This window comes from Coturnix japonica, chromosome 4 (genome assembly GCF_054131305.1).
Source record: "Coturnix japonica strain WE chromosome 4, WE-NBRP24, whole genome shotgun sequence".
Lineage (NCBI taxonomy): Eukaryota > Metazoa > Chordata > Aves > Galliformes > Phasianidae > Coturnix > Coturnix japonica.
In genome coordinates, this window is record NC_140666.1 from 13304846 (window position 1) to 13319755 (window position 14910).

The window sequence follows — 14910 nt, forward strand, 5'->3', positions numbered from 1 at the left end:
CTCTGGACAGAATTGCATACTCTCGTGTGGATTTATTTAACAACTTTTTAATCTTTAAATATAGATTTAACACATTTTTTTATTATTATTATTTTTTTACAGGTCCATATACAATATAGTTCATTTAAACCTGCAGTCAGAGAAAACTCTCTGCTGTCATTTATAATAACATGTACACGGAGAGCCTCGTTTAACAGCTTACTTCCAGGTAATAGATCATGTCATGTGCAAAGTTTCAAATGTTAAAAATCTCAAGACTGTACATTTGGAATCGCAGAGCAAGTCAGTCTCATAAATTAATGAAAGCTTAGATTTAAAATTATGGAAGACAGAAAAAAAAAAAAAAAAAAAGATTAAAACCATTTCATACGCAATGTGTGCTGTGTTTGAGACGAATATTTACAGCTGTACCTCAAAACGTGTACCAGTACCACAAGAATTGTTACCACTATAAATAAGCCCCATACTAAGTTCAGAGAATCCTACTTTTCCACTTAGTGAGCGCGCTGTAACCAGCTTTAAAACAGACAGAAACAATCATCAGTGACTTTAAACCTCCCTGTTTTGAATCCCAGTGGCTGAGGAACACTGGGATCTTTCTATGTCTCGCAGTGTTGCTCAGCACAGACTCAGTGGTCCTGCTATAGGGATGTATGGGGCTGCCCTCAGCACCGGCCACCTCACCCAAGGGAACCCCCGGGCAGCCACAGCCAAGGAGCAGTTCAACCATTCCTCCACACAGAAGTGGTCACTGAAAACACTCAGTGTGTTTGAATTCAGCAGCTTGATACCATATCTAAGAACTGATGGCTCACAAATTAAAGCCGGAACACAAAGGTCCCCCTTCAGTCCATGGCATAAAACATTTTGTGTCAATGGGACGGAGCGTACCCTCTAAGGCATGCATGCTATCAACCCTGTTCTCAACAGTCAGATGCTCTTTGCACGCATCTGCTTAGAAGTCAAACCACCTGTACCTATGTTCTACAAAAGCAAAACTAGACAAAGAGACACAAAATTAAACTGAGAGTTCAATACTCCTTTTCTTCCTCAAAAATTCAATTGATGCATTGTCATTAAAGATGCTGAAAAGTACAGTCCTGTCACATGAACATCCTTAGTGCAAACGTGGACATTTAGCTTTGATTTATGGCACGTGTTCCAAAAGTACATACATTGAATGTAAACTTCAACACTTGCTAGATACAGGTTTCAGCCTTGGGACACTGTGGGACCCTAAAGTGATTGGCGACAACCCTGAGTTGTCAGTTCGACCTGATCCAAACCTCACTGAAGTCAGTAGGACTGACTAAAATGGGCTGGATTCAGACCCTAAGTGCAAAAACAAAAGGATCTTTAGCATTATTGCATCTTCCACGTGAGTCAGCCAGGTGATGCTCTTACAGAACATTACATTCACATAGCTGAAGTAGATTGTTAAGAAAAATCCATCCATAAAAATCAATTAAGCAGGACATACAGCTTCTTCGTTGTTAGTTTTTGTCTGTCTGTTTTTTGCCTTACCCAAACTCAACCCTTTTATTTGCAATCAGCTTCAACAGTTGTCAGCTAATAAGTGGATAAAGCCTTCGACCTGCAGAGGGAACTTCAAGCATCTACACAAGGTGTCGGGAAACTGCAGTGTACTTCTCTGATGAAACATGATGGATGTCATGAAAAACAGCAGGTAAAAGTAATGAAACACTGTACTTTCCAGAGCTGGGGGGTGGAGGGGGGGAAAGAGCAGAGAATGGCTTCCTTTATGACTATGAGAAGCTGCTTAGGACCCCGGTCCCGTTCAGTGCAGATGAAGCTGTGGAGCTCTGTGAATGTGATGAACAGTACAGGAAAACTCCAACTATTGTGCTATTTCTCTGTAACACGTAGTTGAAAGCTTCCAAGAGCATCAAAACCACGATGCTACTCGTTCGCCCTTAACTCAAGGGGAACTAAACTTTCGCGTGTTACACAGGGCAGCATCTATAAAGCAATGAAGAATGATGTTAATGTTAAAGCATCTTATTCCAAGAAACACATTGTTCCCCGTCATCATGTAACATTTGTATAACATAGAAGAAAAAAATAACAGGCTCCCATGGTTCTCCCTGAAAGCTCAACTCCCATTAGCTTCAGTGAGAGCCTTGGCTAAGGCAGGACCACAGGGTTTGACTCGTTCCTGTAATCTATCACTTGATTATCACAGCATGGCCAGCGGTTATCGTCTCTAGGATCCTTATTTTGTCATTGCAAAATGGCTTTCTACAGTCACAAAATAGCTGTTCCACGAGGCTGGCTGGCATTGCTGGTTGTTAATGTAGACCCTGCTTTATGTTTCAAAGGCAAAAATTAACATTATCTTTAACAGACCCTGCATAATAATTCTGCTCACATAAAGCCTGTGGCTGCAATCATTAAAGTGCATGAGTAACAGTGCAAACAGCTGCGCTACATCTGCAAAACGACTAGTGGCATTTGAAACAGAACTTACACAAAACTTGCACATTTCAGCTAGCATGCTTACACTAGCTTGCAAGAGCTCAGGCATTCAGCCACACATTCTCATCAGGCAAATTAGAACTGTGTGGCCCAAGGTGCTACGTGAAGAGCTGCCTCAAGCTCAGCCAAGAGGCCAATGGCACTGCCCTGGCCAGCCAGAGCAGAGGGTGCATGAGCTTTGTCCTCTGGGCACTCCAAGCAAGGGGCAGCTTAGTATGAAGAGCGCACATACACTCTCACACGTGCACAAACACTCACAGGGATCCCCTTAAGGCTTGGGAGAGAGAATTTGCCAAGTAGGATGTTGAACAAAACTAGACATATAGCACAGGAGCAGGAACCTGGCCAGACCTACATCACACTGCAAAGTGAGTGCACCGTGGCTGCCTGTATCCTCCCTCAAACAAGTGTGTGTCAGCACCTGCTCTGACATGGAGCACCTTCCAATGGCTGCTCTGAGTGCTCCTCAGGTCTGGGTTCAGTTCTGCTCTATTTCATGCTCTCTCTAAAAGAAATCAGCCTCACACAACCTTCATGCAGTCAGTGGAAATCAGAAACCATCTCTCTCTGCCCAGATTTTAAAGGTCAGATGAAAAAGGCTGGAAATGCATTGGCCTCATTTTGCTCTGACGTGAAAATTCCAGAGCAAACAAAGTGTTTCCTTTTGCTTGCATTTGTTTACCACTGCTAAGAGAAAAGAAGAGCAGAACAAGAGCTCAGCCTCCACGAGAGGGGAGCTGTCGTGCTCCTGCACTGTGTCACTGGAATGAAACATATCACGCACCTGCACTGGGTTTCAGCAAGAACCTCACCTCTGCTGTCCCCACTCTCAGTTTGCTGAGCTAGGTGCTGCAGCACAGCTGGAGGTAACATGGCTTTCCCTTCAGTGACACAGTTGCTGTCAGTTCTCTGTATCACAGGATTAGATGGTCTGTAGAGTATAAGCAATCTGGGGACCTGCAGAGCTATTTTGCTTCCTGGCCTATTGTGGAAGAAGTTTGGATTCTAAGCCACATCCCTGACATTCCAAAGGATGTGCATCTTACACAGGGGCTACTGCTCCTTAATACACAGAGATCGTTTTAGCAAGGCATCTGAAATGAGCAACATGCAACCACTATTTCCTGAGCAGTGCTTTCTCTGAGCAGAGTTCTCACCAAACTTCTTCCATTTTGAGATCTGTGTGTTAACATCTGTGACACAGAACTATTGCTATGGCACACACATCAGAAAAGCACCACAGATTTGCACAGGAAACAAATCTACTCAGAAGAAAGAAGCAAGGATTCATTTCAGAAGTTATAGCTAGGGGCACGACAGAGGAAAAATTGTTATTCAAAATGAACTCCAAGCCAGTTATCTTCCTCCCCAAAAGCCTCCTGGCTTAAATCCAGGCCAAGATTTACGCAAAGTTTAATAAGGTTTTCCCTCCCACCTCTGCAATAGAGATTTAGACCCAAGTACCCTCTTTATCGGCTGCTATATGGCATTGCCAATAGTAACCACTCATCCATAAGGCAAATTAACTGCACAACCAGCAAAGAAGTAAAGGAAAAAACAGCATCTGTATTTTCAGGATTCATTTGGCTGTTTCAAATTCTGCTTTGCACAGAGGCCTGGTGCAGAAGGACAGAATATTTGCAAAGCTGGCAACAGCAAGGTAGTGGGATATTTACTCAATTCCTATCTAATAACTTCACATGGGCAGAAAAGCTTCCTGAAACTATAAGCTATTACTGACTGTGGGGACCAGGAGCCAAGCACTATCACAGGAACCAGCTCTGCATGCTTTCAGCTCCTGAGAACCCCACACGCAGCTGAGAAAATCTGTGGCTTACGGTGTGCCCTCCTGTGCCCACATCACTCCTCAGCTGCCAAACTGCGTCTTTGCTACATCAGGACTGGCCTGTCCTTCCTTCAAGGGAGGCTGGTTGGATGAACTTCTTGCAGAGCTGGAGCAAGAGCTCCATCTTCTGAAGAAGCAGAAAACAGATCCCACACCAGGCCACATCCCAGAGCAGTTAATGGCTGTAAAATCAACCACGGCATAAAACGATCTATGCACAGAAGGAACAGCTTTGCTAAATACAAATGTGTGGTCTGAGAATCAGTTTTTAGAGTGCAAGTGCACGATGGCTGTAAGGACGTGGCACTGAAAAGCTCTATGAATAACTCTAGGAAATGGAGAGAAAACATCCTACACCATCCTACAGCGTTGCCTGAAGTGCATGTAAAATTAGAACCATGCCTAGAGACTGCATACACAATCAGCAACAGAGAGAATGAGCAAAGTCAGTCTTAACAGGGAAAACCAAGCCTCAGCATTCCTGCCAGACTCTGGTGACACGGCTGCAAACATCTGAGCAGCGGTATGAGATGTACAGCAGCAGCTTTCTGTTGTTCTGTCATGTGAAGCCCTTCTTTGTACTCAGTGACTCTAAACCAGCACTGAGCTGCAAGTCTCTAGGACTGGGGGGTTACGACCACTGACAAAGCAAGCCAGCATTCAAACCAGTATCTTATTTTCAGGGTGATTTCAGGGCTAAAGGAACTACAGGCTGTGGTCCAGGACCCAGAGATAACCAGACTTCCTTTTTAATGGACAAAACCTTTGTGAATTTTCTGTGTGTGTTCTGAGCTGTTCCAGCCACAGTCCCAGCCCCCCCCATTTCCAGCATGGTAATGAAAAACCATGGAGTGGTGATACCAAATGCATGGCAAGGGTGATGGGCTGCTCTTAAGGCATTTTCTTGTGTCATCTGCTATTCTCCTTAATCTATGTACATTTACAACTAGAAAATGAGAAACATGGTTTTTAAGCCTAGAAGCCTTTCACTAAAACCTGGTAACTTGTTTGTAAACTATTTTAATGACGGATTAACAAGCATCAACCAGCAGTGAGTGCAAGAGCAAGGCTTGGCCAAGCGCAGAACTGAAGCCTTCCTTCCACGTGCTTTGGATGAGGCCGCAGCATCTTGTGCAGCACGAGGAGGTTTTGCCTTAGTGCACCCTATTCACACGGGGTCTGAGCTACAGCAGCAAGAAGGCAAAACAGACACGGGAATCCCTGATCAGACTCCATTTCTTCTCCTAGGTCTTCTACCCAGTGCTCTTGCAATGAAACCTATGTTATTAAGTGTTGCTTGTTTTTTTAACTTACTAGTGCCTAAAGTCAGAGAAGTGTCTTAAGGTACTAACAAAACAAAAAATCCACAAAAAAAGCAGTAGCTTAATTTACTACTTTTGCAGGCTTTTTTGGAGTAGCTGCTTTCTTTTTCTTTAATGCAGAGGCAAACGTAGCCAGATTTAGTATATCAAGTGTAGTACAAATGGCTTAAAAGACCTGAATTGAGTTCTGAGATATTTCTGTTACATGTATTATATGATACCTGCAACTTTGGCATTCCGAAATCTACAATCACCGACTACTATCTGCAGACTGTGGACAGGGATCCAGCCTTCTTTTCTTCTGTTTAGGTTTTTCACCAACCTTTGAACAACAACAGTATTAGTAAAAGGAACAAATAAGCCCACAGCAGTTTTGTATTGGCAGTAGGCACATTTTACATGGAAGTCAGTGCAACCAACAGTCTGCTCAAGTCAGAGGAGCATTCTAACTGGAGCTGTGCATGCATTTAAGAATTCCACCCAACTAAATTTAGGCAACTAATTAAAAAACCTGCATCAGGAACACAGTTGCCTTGGGCCCCTCTCTAGCTAATGGAGAGGAGCAAGGCTCTCCCGAGCATGAGTAACCCTGCCTGGGATCTGCATCATCCTCCACTGACTACCAATGAAGCCCAGGACAATCACTTTCCTGCTCATGCAGTGAGATCTGAGCTAACAAATACGTTTGGTCTGAAAAATGTCTGCCTGGCACTGGCTAAAACTGCTATGAAAGGTGGTGGGCATGCAGCACGATTGAGATGCTTTCTACCTTCTTTTTGCTAACAGCAAACTGAATTTTCCCATGAAGTGTAAGGTAAGGGCTGTAGATGCTGGCCATGAATCCCCCATAGGGCAGCTGTGCCTGTGTGTTTATGCTAAGGAGAGGCTGGCTGAAGAGAGCTAGTCAGAAATCAGCCTGGAAAAGGAACTACAGGCAGGAAACTTGGCCAAAATGCTGCAAAAAAATCAGAAGAGGGCATGCTGCCCTCTGAGACAATGAGACCAATGGTTCAAAAGGAAGGACACGGGGTATAGTAATTTCCTAGGCAATGCTCCCAGTTACAAAGAGAGAACAAGCTCTGAATTGCTATCGCTGCAAGCCACAGCTTTAAATACAACCAAAAGATGGTTTGCAGCTATTAACCAGTTAACACTGGTTCATTACAGCCATTTGTGGGAAGAAAATGTCTTGTAATTACTCAATATAGCTATTAATAAATCCAGAGGAACAAAGCCAATGGCTGAGCTGGAGGAGGCACAAAATGGGCACAGAGCTCTCACTCAAACCAGCTATTTGAGCTGGAAGAGCACTACCAAGGGGCTGCTGAGATGTCAGTGTAACACAGCTCACCCACATACATCGATGGTAAGGGAAGGCCAAATACATTTTTCAAGGCCAAACCCGTGTGTAAGGTCCCTAATACTTGGAAAGGGAACGAATTCTCTGGTTTTTTGGAATAGACTGAAACCTAATCAGAAGCTGCAAGGAGTGCACCACCAGGCAGGTGAGGCAGCACAGAACTGCCATGCAGGCTTTTAGAGACAAGGCAAAATGACCCTAAGATACCTACCACTGTCCCTCACCATCTTCATGTAAAAGCTGAATTTCATCCCCATTTTTCACCAGCAGATCCTCTGATCCTCTCCTCTTGCAGTCTGCAAGGGCTTTGTATTTTCCTGGAGACTGTAGCAGAAAGAGGAAAAAAATTATCTACTTGAGCTACATTCAGTATCACGCAGCCAATATTTCTGACTGCCGCAGGGAATGTGATAGAGCACTAACAGCTACCTTAATTAAAATTGTTTCAAGGAATTGAAACAACTCATCTGATACCTCCTCATTCCCCAAATGGAGATACAGAAAAATGGAGACGTGGAGAGGATACAACCATCATCTAGTGAAGCCTAGCAAAGCTATCTGCTACTATCCCTGGCAGTGCTCAAGAGGCGTCTGGACAGGGAGCTAGGAGATATGGTTTAGGGATTTCCTGTAGGTATGGTAAAGGGAGGACGGTTGGACTAGATGTTCTTGTAGGCCCTTCCCAACCTTGTGATTCTATGATAAAGCGACACGATCAAAACCTGAAGCTTTGGTGCTTTTTCACTTCTGTACTAACCAGCTGGTTCCCCTCTTCCTCTTCGGTGTCCGAGCAGTTGGAAAGGTACTGGTTACCCGACCACTCCTCCAGCCCCTCACAGATCTCCAGGGACTGTGACATTCCTGGCCAGCCTGCAAGACAGCACACAGCTCAGATGGGGAGCCCTGTGCCCACACAGTGCCCCGAAGGAAGGGGAGATGCCATACTTCTGTGGGGTTTGCTCTGGGGTGACAGGAGCACGCTGTCCAATGGTACCGGGCTGGTGCGCTCTGAGTCGTTCTCTTCTGAGCTTATGGAGGCTCTCTGCTGCTTTCTGAAAGATTTAATATGTAGATATATTAGCTGTATGTGACATATGAATCTAAACTCCATAAAGATTTGTAAAGCAGAACCAGAAATAATAACAGTACTTATTAAGAAATGCTTTTCCGAAGGATCTCAGTGCCCAGTTTTGATTATTGGGTGGACACAAAAAGGAAACTGCAGCTCAGGTTGTGCTGTCAGATGAGTGCTCGCTGGTGCCCCCCACCCAAAGCCACCCCAGGGACTCACCCATCGCTCAGCTGAGAGGAGAGGTGGAGCTGATCAGTGCATGAGCCAGACTGCTGCTTCTCCACTGTGGGAAGGTCAGACATCAGATTTACATCCTTGTTTCTTAGCAGCTGTCACATTTGAAGCACTATTTTCAAAGCTAGGCCTTTCGAACAACTCTAATGGGTACTGTTTAGAGAAAACCAGGCCTAGGGACTATTACAAAGAGCAAATTTAGTTATGATTAAGATGGTATGTTAGCACAAATCCAATAGCAAGCATTCCACTGAAGTCTATGGGACTATAATATGCTTAAAACAAGGCATCTGCTATGAATCTTGTTGAATTAAGCATATGAGAACAAATGTGAAAGAACTCCCCACGGTAATGGCAAGAAAAAAAACTCCGTACTTCTGTAATTCATTTCTACTTGAACACCTAGGCTTTACAGCTCTAACTCATGTTATTTCCCTGTAATGTAAGACCTCACTCCAGCGCTGTGCTACTGGGTTTCTTCTGCAAATCAATTCTCTGGTGAGAATTAGTGGATTTGAAGATCAGCAATGTGAAAATAGGAAAGGTTCTGCTGCAGAGTGAATGCCACAGACAAATTGGTCAAATGTACCTTTTATGAGCTCCTGCTGCTTGAATAAGATTTTCCTTATTTCATTTAACCATGCCATCTTCAGATCTACTGTTTGGGCCTGAAAGAAGAGAGAACTGGCTGAATTTTGAATTATGAATCACCCATTGTATTGCATGAATAGAACCTTACTTTTCAATGCCGCAATTATCTGAAATTCCCTTTCATCCAAAGCCAGCATTAAATTTAAAATATTCTTTTTTTTTTTTTTTTAAGTTAATGATCCCACCACAGCCAGGCAACACAGCAGAAATGGTGGAGATGTCGCTGCAACCCAAGGAGTGCAGGCAAAAGCACACCTTACCATGCATCTACTCCCTTTTTAAGTGCCCAAAGGGACAAATCTATCATAGAACCATAGAATGGCCTGGGTTGCAAAGGACCACAATGATCAAATCCCCTTCTATGTTCAAGGTCACCAACCAGCAGCCCAGGCTGCCCAGAGCCACATCCAGCCTGGCCTTGAATGCCTGCAGGGATGGGGCATCCACAGCCTCCTTGGGCAACCAGTTCCAGTGCATCACCACCCGCTGTGTGGAACAACTGCTTCCTAATATCTAACCTAGTCTCCTCTGTCTTAGTTTAAAGCCATTCCCCTGTAGAAGAGCATGTGCTTGTGTTCATTAAAGCATGAGACCCATGTTCCATCTCAGTTCATGTAAGTTATTAAGCATGGTAAAATGTTTTTTTTAACTACTGATCTAATTGAAACTGCATTCGGAATTAGAGGCTCTGTTACTAAGGACCAGTTCTGCCTCCACTTTTACAGCCCTGTACTGGATACTGAGGAGTAGCTACTGGGGCAGCTCTGTGAACAGAGACATGGGCAAAGAGGAAGAAGGAATACAGGCTGAATGTCAGTTAACCTTATATCCCGAGAAGATCAAGAGGAGACCATTCCATGCCGCTGTTTGCAAATATTCAGATCTCTGAAGCTACAAACCTGCACAACATACACCTCTTCTCGTCCGCTATACCAGATCTCAAATTTCCTATGGTCCCCTTTCACGTTCTCAGTTATTCCAACCGCATTCATCTGCAAAGAGAAAAAAACCAATAAATGAATCCATATATTTAGCACCACGCTGAACGGGGTGAAAACAGCTTTGTTTAACACATTTCATCTATTTTCATTTCAGCAGCAACTGGAAGTCATTATCTGAGTTATTCCCCCTGATTTCCATCAGCTTGCCTTATTTACCAAAGCTTTCTTATAACCACCAATAGACTTCAGGGGAATTTCTACTCAAGAATCAGTGGAACAAACTGGAGAGTTATCTCATGCCTCTTCCAGCGTAACATTTCTCAGATGAGGTACACAAAGCTTTATAAATGCACGGTGCATTATTTTCCTACATACTTAATTTGTGCTGTGTTATATTTTATTTACTTCCAACCCATCTGAGAAGCCCTTACTTCCCTTGGGAATTTCAGTTCACACTCTTTTGGCCCCTGTCCCATCCCCTGAGCACAACACACAATTGCTGTCCCATTCCTGATACTGCATAAGCTTGTTTCTTGTTGAAAGCAGATTCTGCTAACGATTCATCACTGATTGACAGACAATCAGAAAGTTAAGTATTCCACTTCCATGTTTTGAGACAGATCAATAATAATGGTATCACATCATTAATTATCCACGCAGGTGGCCAAAAACAAATCCAGTACAAACAAAGCCTGAGAAAGAACATCTGTTAAATATTGCTGATCTTTCCCATTAATGTGCATACTCGGAGCTTTTAGTCTGCAAGGCTACAACAGGTACAGGTGGGATCACCTGGGAGAGCTCTCTGTTCCTAGATATTCTCTCAAAGCTTGGCACCCCATTTCAGTGACTATGAAGAGCTACTCTGACTGTAGGCAAATGCAACACTGTGATGTTGAAAGGGCAACCTAGAGAGCACTCATCCAGATGTTGCCATTTCCAGTTCTGTGCTGCCCCTCTGGGCTGGCAATTCCATTTGGTGCCAACTATAGAACTGCCCAGGCATCAGAACACCTAGAATTTTAGATTATCCACTATGAAGACAAGAAGGAAGGTACCAGAAATAGGTGTTTTTATGCCACATTGATTCATGTTTGAGTATTTTAAAATACTTCTTCCTCCTTCTGAGCAGGATTTACTGTCCCTTCAGCTGCGGTTTGGTGCAATGCAGATGGAGGTGGCTGAGCTTAATGCTTCGGGATGGCATCCATCTGCATCACCTTCCACTGTGGCAAAAGACAGATGACAGACCTACCCTGCACTGCAGTGAGTTATGAACCTGCATGCTCTAAGTTACTGAGTATCAGCTGAAGGGATATTTATTGCTGGCTATGTTATATAACATTTAAAATATTACCTTGTTTTTAAAGTCTGCCTTTTTGGGGGAAGTTTTACCGTTTTGTTTTTGTTGTTTCTACAGATGTCCAGTTACACCGCTTCTATGGAACAGCTTTAATTCTGAACCCCTGCAAAACATTCTTGCAAGGAAAACCAATGCCATGACACTATCACCGATCAACCTGAGCTCCAGAAACATGGTTTTGCCCTCATACAGCAATTCTGAGAACGCATGTGTGCAGGGATGTAAAGCTTCAGCATCCAGGCATTCTCTAACCACAACCTCTCACCTTACCAATCCAAAAGGCTGGAAAATGAGTCCCTCCTAGACAAAAACTAGCCACATTGTCTGGACTCTTGAACACAAGATTTTCTCCCCTAAGCAGGTTTCCCTGTGCTGCCTCTTCAGTTCTTTCAAAAGCACATACGGCAAAACAAGTACTACAGGGAAAACAAGCTCCCCAGGAAGAAAACGATACTGTTTGGGAAAAGCACTTTGAGTAGCTCAACATATGGACTGGGATTTGTTGTTATTACACAATTTGTAACGTGCACCGGAGCTGAACAGACTTATCTACTGTAACAACCTTGAAAGGTTTCTGACTGCTGGTGTCACCTCTCTCCCCCAGGCCCCATGGAGATCAGGGGCTCGCAGCATCTGGGCTCCAAGGCTCAGCCTCCGAGTGCCCTTTTTTTCCCCCACTCTGTGAGGTACCTATATTGTTTTTTTTATTTATCAAGAAAAACGAGGCAGAGTACTGAGACAAAATGCTCATGTTAGAAGTGCTCATCACACGCAATAAGCCAGACGGTCTCTCTTAGAGAAGCAGTTTGGGATTTTTATTGACAAGAGTTGGCATTTATAGGCTTGGGATAGTTGTTTACATCCCTCCTGTTTAGCCAGAGGCTGCTCTCTTTGCCTTATAATTGTGCTTCTAGCTGCAGCTGGAGCCTACTGAAGGAGAAAGGCATAGGAGAAGAAGAGGAGTGATACCCCTCCTCCTGCCTGTGCAGCAGGAAGCTGTGCCTCCTTGGTGTCCAGGGGCATGAGGAGCCCTGATCCTTCCAAGGGGCTGGGCATGACAGCAGTTCATGCTGTCCATTTCATACTTTCAACCCCTCGTCCTGAAAAGTGGACTAGGGGAGGGAAGAAAGCACATCTCCATCCCCGGGACTTGCCCAAAGCACTGCTTCTCTTGCAGACGTCACCCCATAACCCACTACATGTTACTACATCCACCAGGCTTTCACAGCACTTCTGTGTGGAGCATTATAGTCCTTGATAGCAGAAACCAAGCCACTGCAATACTGAAAATACATTCTCTGGGTTCACAAAATTAACAGTTTACAATTCCCATGGCAATGGCTTCAAAGAAAAAAAATCCTTACTTTCAGAAAATGCTTAAAACTGTAAGAAGAAGTCTTATCATATCCATCTCCGTGATCCTCTCGCTTCTTGCAGAAGACCAAGGCTTTCTCATACAGGAAGAGATGCCTCTGCATTGGCTTGAACCTGGCAAGATCCTTCATTTTTGTTGGACCTTTTCGGTGTCCTGTCCAAACACTGAAAGATCCTTGCATCAATACTTTTCCTAGTTCACTCAAGTCGCCCTGTGGAAAGTATGACAAACACATATGAAAAAAGATTACGTCAATTAAAATGTAGGAGGACTGTGCAAACAATGAAGGACAGTGGGACCAGCTCTGTTCCAAGGCACGTCTCTCTAAGAATAGGTCTTCCTGGAAGGATCAGATGATCTTTGGGAGTGACGGCATGGTGCCAGGAGGGAAGAAAAGGTTTCGGACACAAGCCTACACAGTTAGTCTATGCAAAGGAATACAAGTCAATAACTGGAGGGTAAGAAAACTTGCCAGCACCTAGAAAACGTCACATCAGGGGTTCCCCCACATCAGTGAGATGAGAGCTGAGCCTGAACTGAGGTGGTGCAGAATGGGAAGAAAAGGATTTTCAAGTAGGCTAGGACTGCAACCAGCAGCTTAGCCATCCACTCAGCCCTCCCTGACTCCCTAAGAAGAACAGCCACTTCAACAGGCAAGGATCAAAACCTACTTCAGGGTGTATTTAATTAAAGGTTGAATGAGAAATACTATGAAGACAGCCCAGCCCAATTATAAGGTGAATCATTTGAGAAATAAGGTAGATTCTGGAAAAATGCTCCCAGGAACCACAAGGTGGCAAGTGTGGGAACTGTGTAACTCCACGTATCATTTGGATGGGAATAGATTCCAAAATCCTGAAATCAAATGGAATCCTGACACCAGTAAGCTTCCTGGTGCCATTCAGGTTGTAACTGCGCTAATGTGGTTTTTAGTTCCTACATCCTGGGACACCACCCACTTCCAGCATATCAACCAGCATTGTACAAGTTCTCTAATTACCAAAATCTACTCACATCATATCCTGTTATTGAAATCTGATGCATAGAGTCATTGACTGATTTTAGCAAATCCAGCATTGCAACCAGAGCTTCTTGAAGTTCTTGAACTCCATCACAGCTTGTGCTGTACTTTAACAACTCCTGAAAATAGAAATGGAAGAGCATGTGCTTGCAATTGAACAAAGCAAACTTTCTTTCAGCTCACCCAAAGTTTCCAGTGCCCAAGAGCAAGCTGCACTCCCCGAGTTTCTTTTTTCACATGTCAATGGAAAAAGCACTAATTGTAAAGCGGTCAGTATGAGGTGTGGAATATCACCGGAACACGTCCCATTTTCTCTGGGTTTCTCTGAGGACAGCATCAGGTTTCAAAGCGACATCACTCTTATCTGAGTTCTTTGTGTTGCATTTTTCCTGCTTAATAAGAAATGGCAAATATGACTCAGGTTTGGCATCAGCTGCTAATATGTCACAAACGCATTCAGATGAGTTTGCGGTAGTTAACTGTCTTCTGATTGGCAGACAGAAGGAAGATTTTATAAATCCTGGAGTCTTTAAGCCAATAAGCAGGAGACAGAATTGGCAACCCTATGACTGATAGAAAATTACTCTCATGTCATATCTCCTCTGCCTGTTTAGAGCCTCATGTGTATTCATTCCTCATTCAAGAAACTGGAAGGTGAGATTCAACAACCTTCAGAAGGCACCACCCCAGTTCTATATAAAATGAGAATGGCACCAGTGCACTGCCTCAGAAAGGAGACTAAAGGATGAATGCATTAAAGATTACGGGTGCTACAACAACCCAAGCAGAAGAGATGAATCAATACAGTATCCTTTCATTCATCATACCCTTATGGACATCTCTGGATCATTTTTCTTCCATTTTACATCTCTGAACAGATTCAGTTCTTCTCCCCACAAAAATGATGTGTTAAAAGCACACGCTCCTTCTTCAGGTATGAAAAATGTCAGCCTTGCTGAATGCCAAGCTAAGCAACACATAACCTAAGGCTTGATTTAAACTTTAACTGAAAAATACAATGGAAAACAAATCTCTCTCCAAATGTCTTTTCAAAAGCAGCTTATGAAATACCTTCAGAAGCAACTGGTATTTTGTCAGGCGCTGCACTGGTTTGAGCAAATAGGAATCCAGCCCGAGTTTGTGCTCTAATTTTCTTTGGCACTCCTGAAACAAAGAATTCACATTAGGTAAGATACGTGCTAACAATCCATAGTTATTCTAACAGCATG

The 14910-nt window shown here is 43.7% G+C and overlaps 1 protein-coding gene across 2 annotated transcripts in view; it reads right to left on the reverse strand.

The window, feature by feature from the left end:
* Positions 1 to 31: 31 nt before the first annotated feature.
* The window catches only part of MCF2 (MCF.2 cell line derived transforming sequence), a 45401-nt gene continuing 30522 nt past the window's right edge, over positions 32 to 14910 (reverse strand). For both annotated transcript variants that reach the window (XM_015860413.2, XM_015860414.3), the window contains 11 exons: positions 14753 to 14845; positions 13675 to 13800; positions 12650 to 12871; positions 9881 to 9973; positions 8920 to 8998; positions 8316 to 8379; positions 7970 to 8076; positions 7782 to 7894; positions 7236 to 7348; positions 5886 to 5986; positions 32 to 1980 (listed from right to left, as the gene is read on the reverse strand). In XM_015860413.2, coding sequence (XP_015715899.2) covers positions 1940 to 1980; positions 5886 to 5986; positions 7236 to 7348; positions 7782 to 7894; positions 7970 to 8076; positions 8316 to 8379; positions 8920 to 8998; positions 9881 to 9973; positions 12650 to 12871; positions 13675 to 13800; positions 14753 to 14845 — 1152 coding nt within the window. In that variant the 3' untranslated portion in view covers positions 32 to 1939. The remainder of the gene's footprint in view (positions 1981 to 5885; positions 5987 to 7235; positions 7349 to 7781; positions 7895 to 7969; positions 8077 to 8315; positions 8380 to 8919; positions 8999 to 9880; positions 9974 to 12649; positions 12872 to 13674; positions 13801 to 14752; positions 14846 to 14910) is intronic.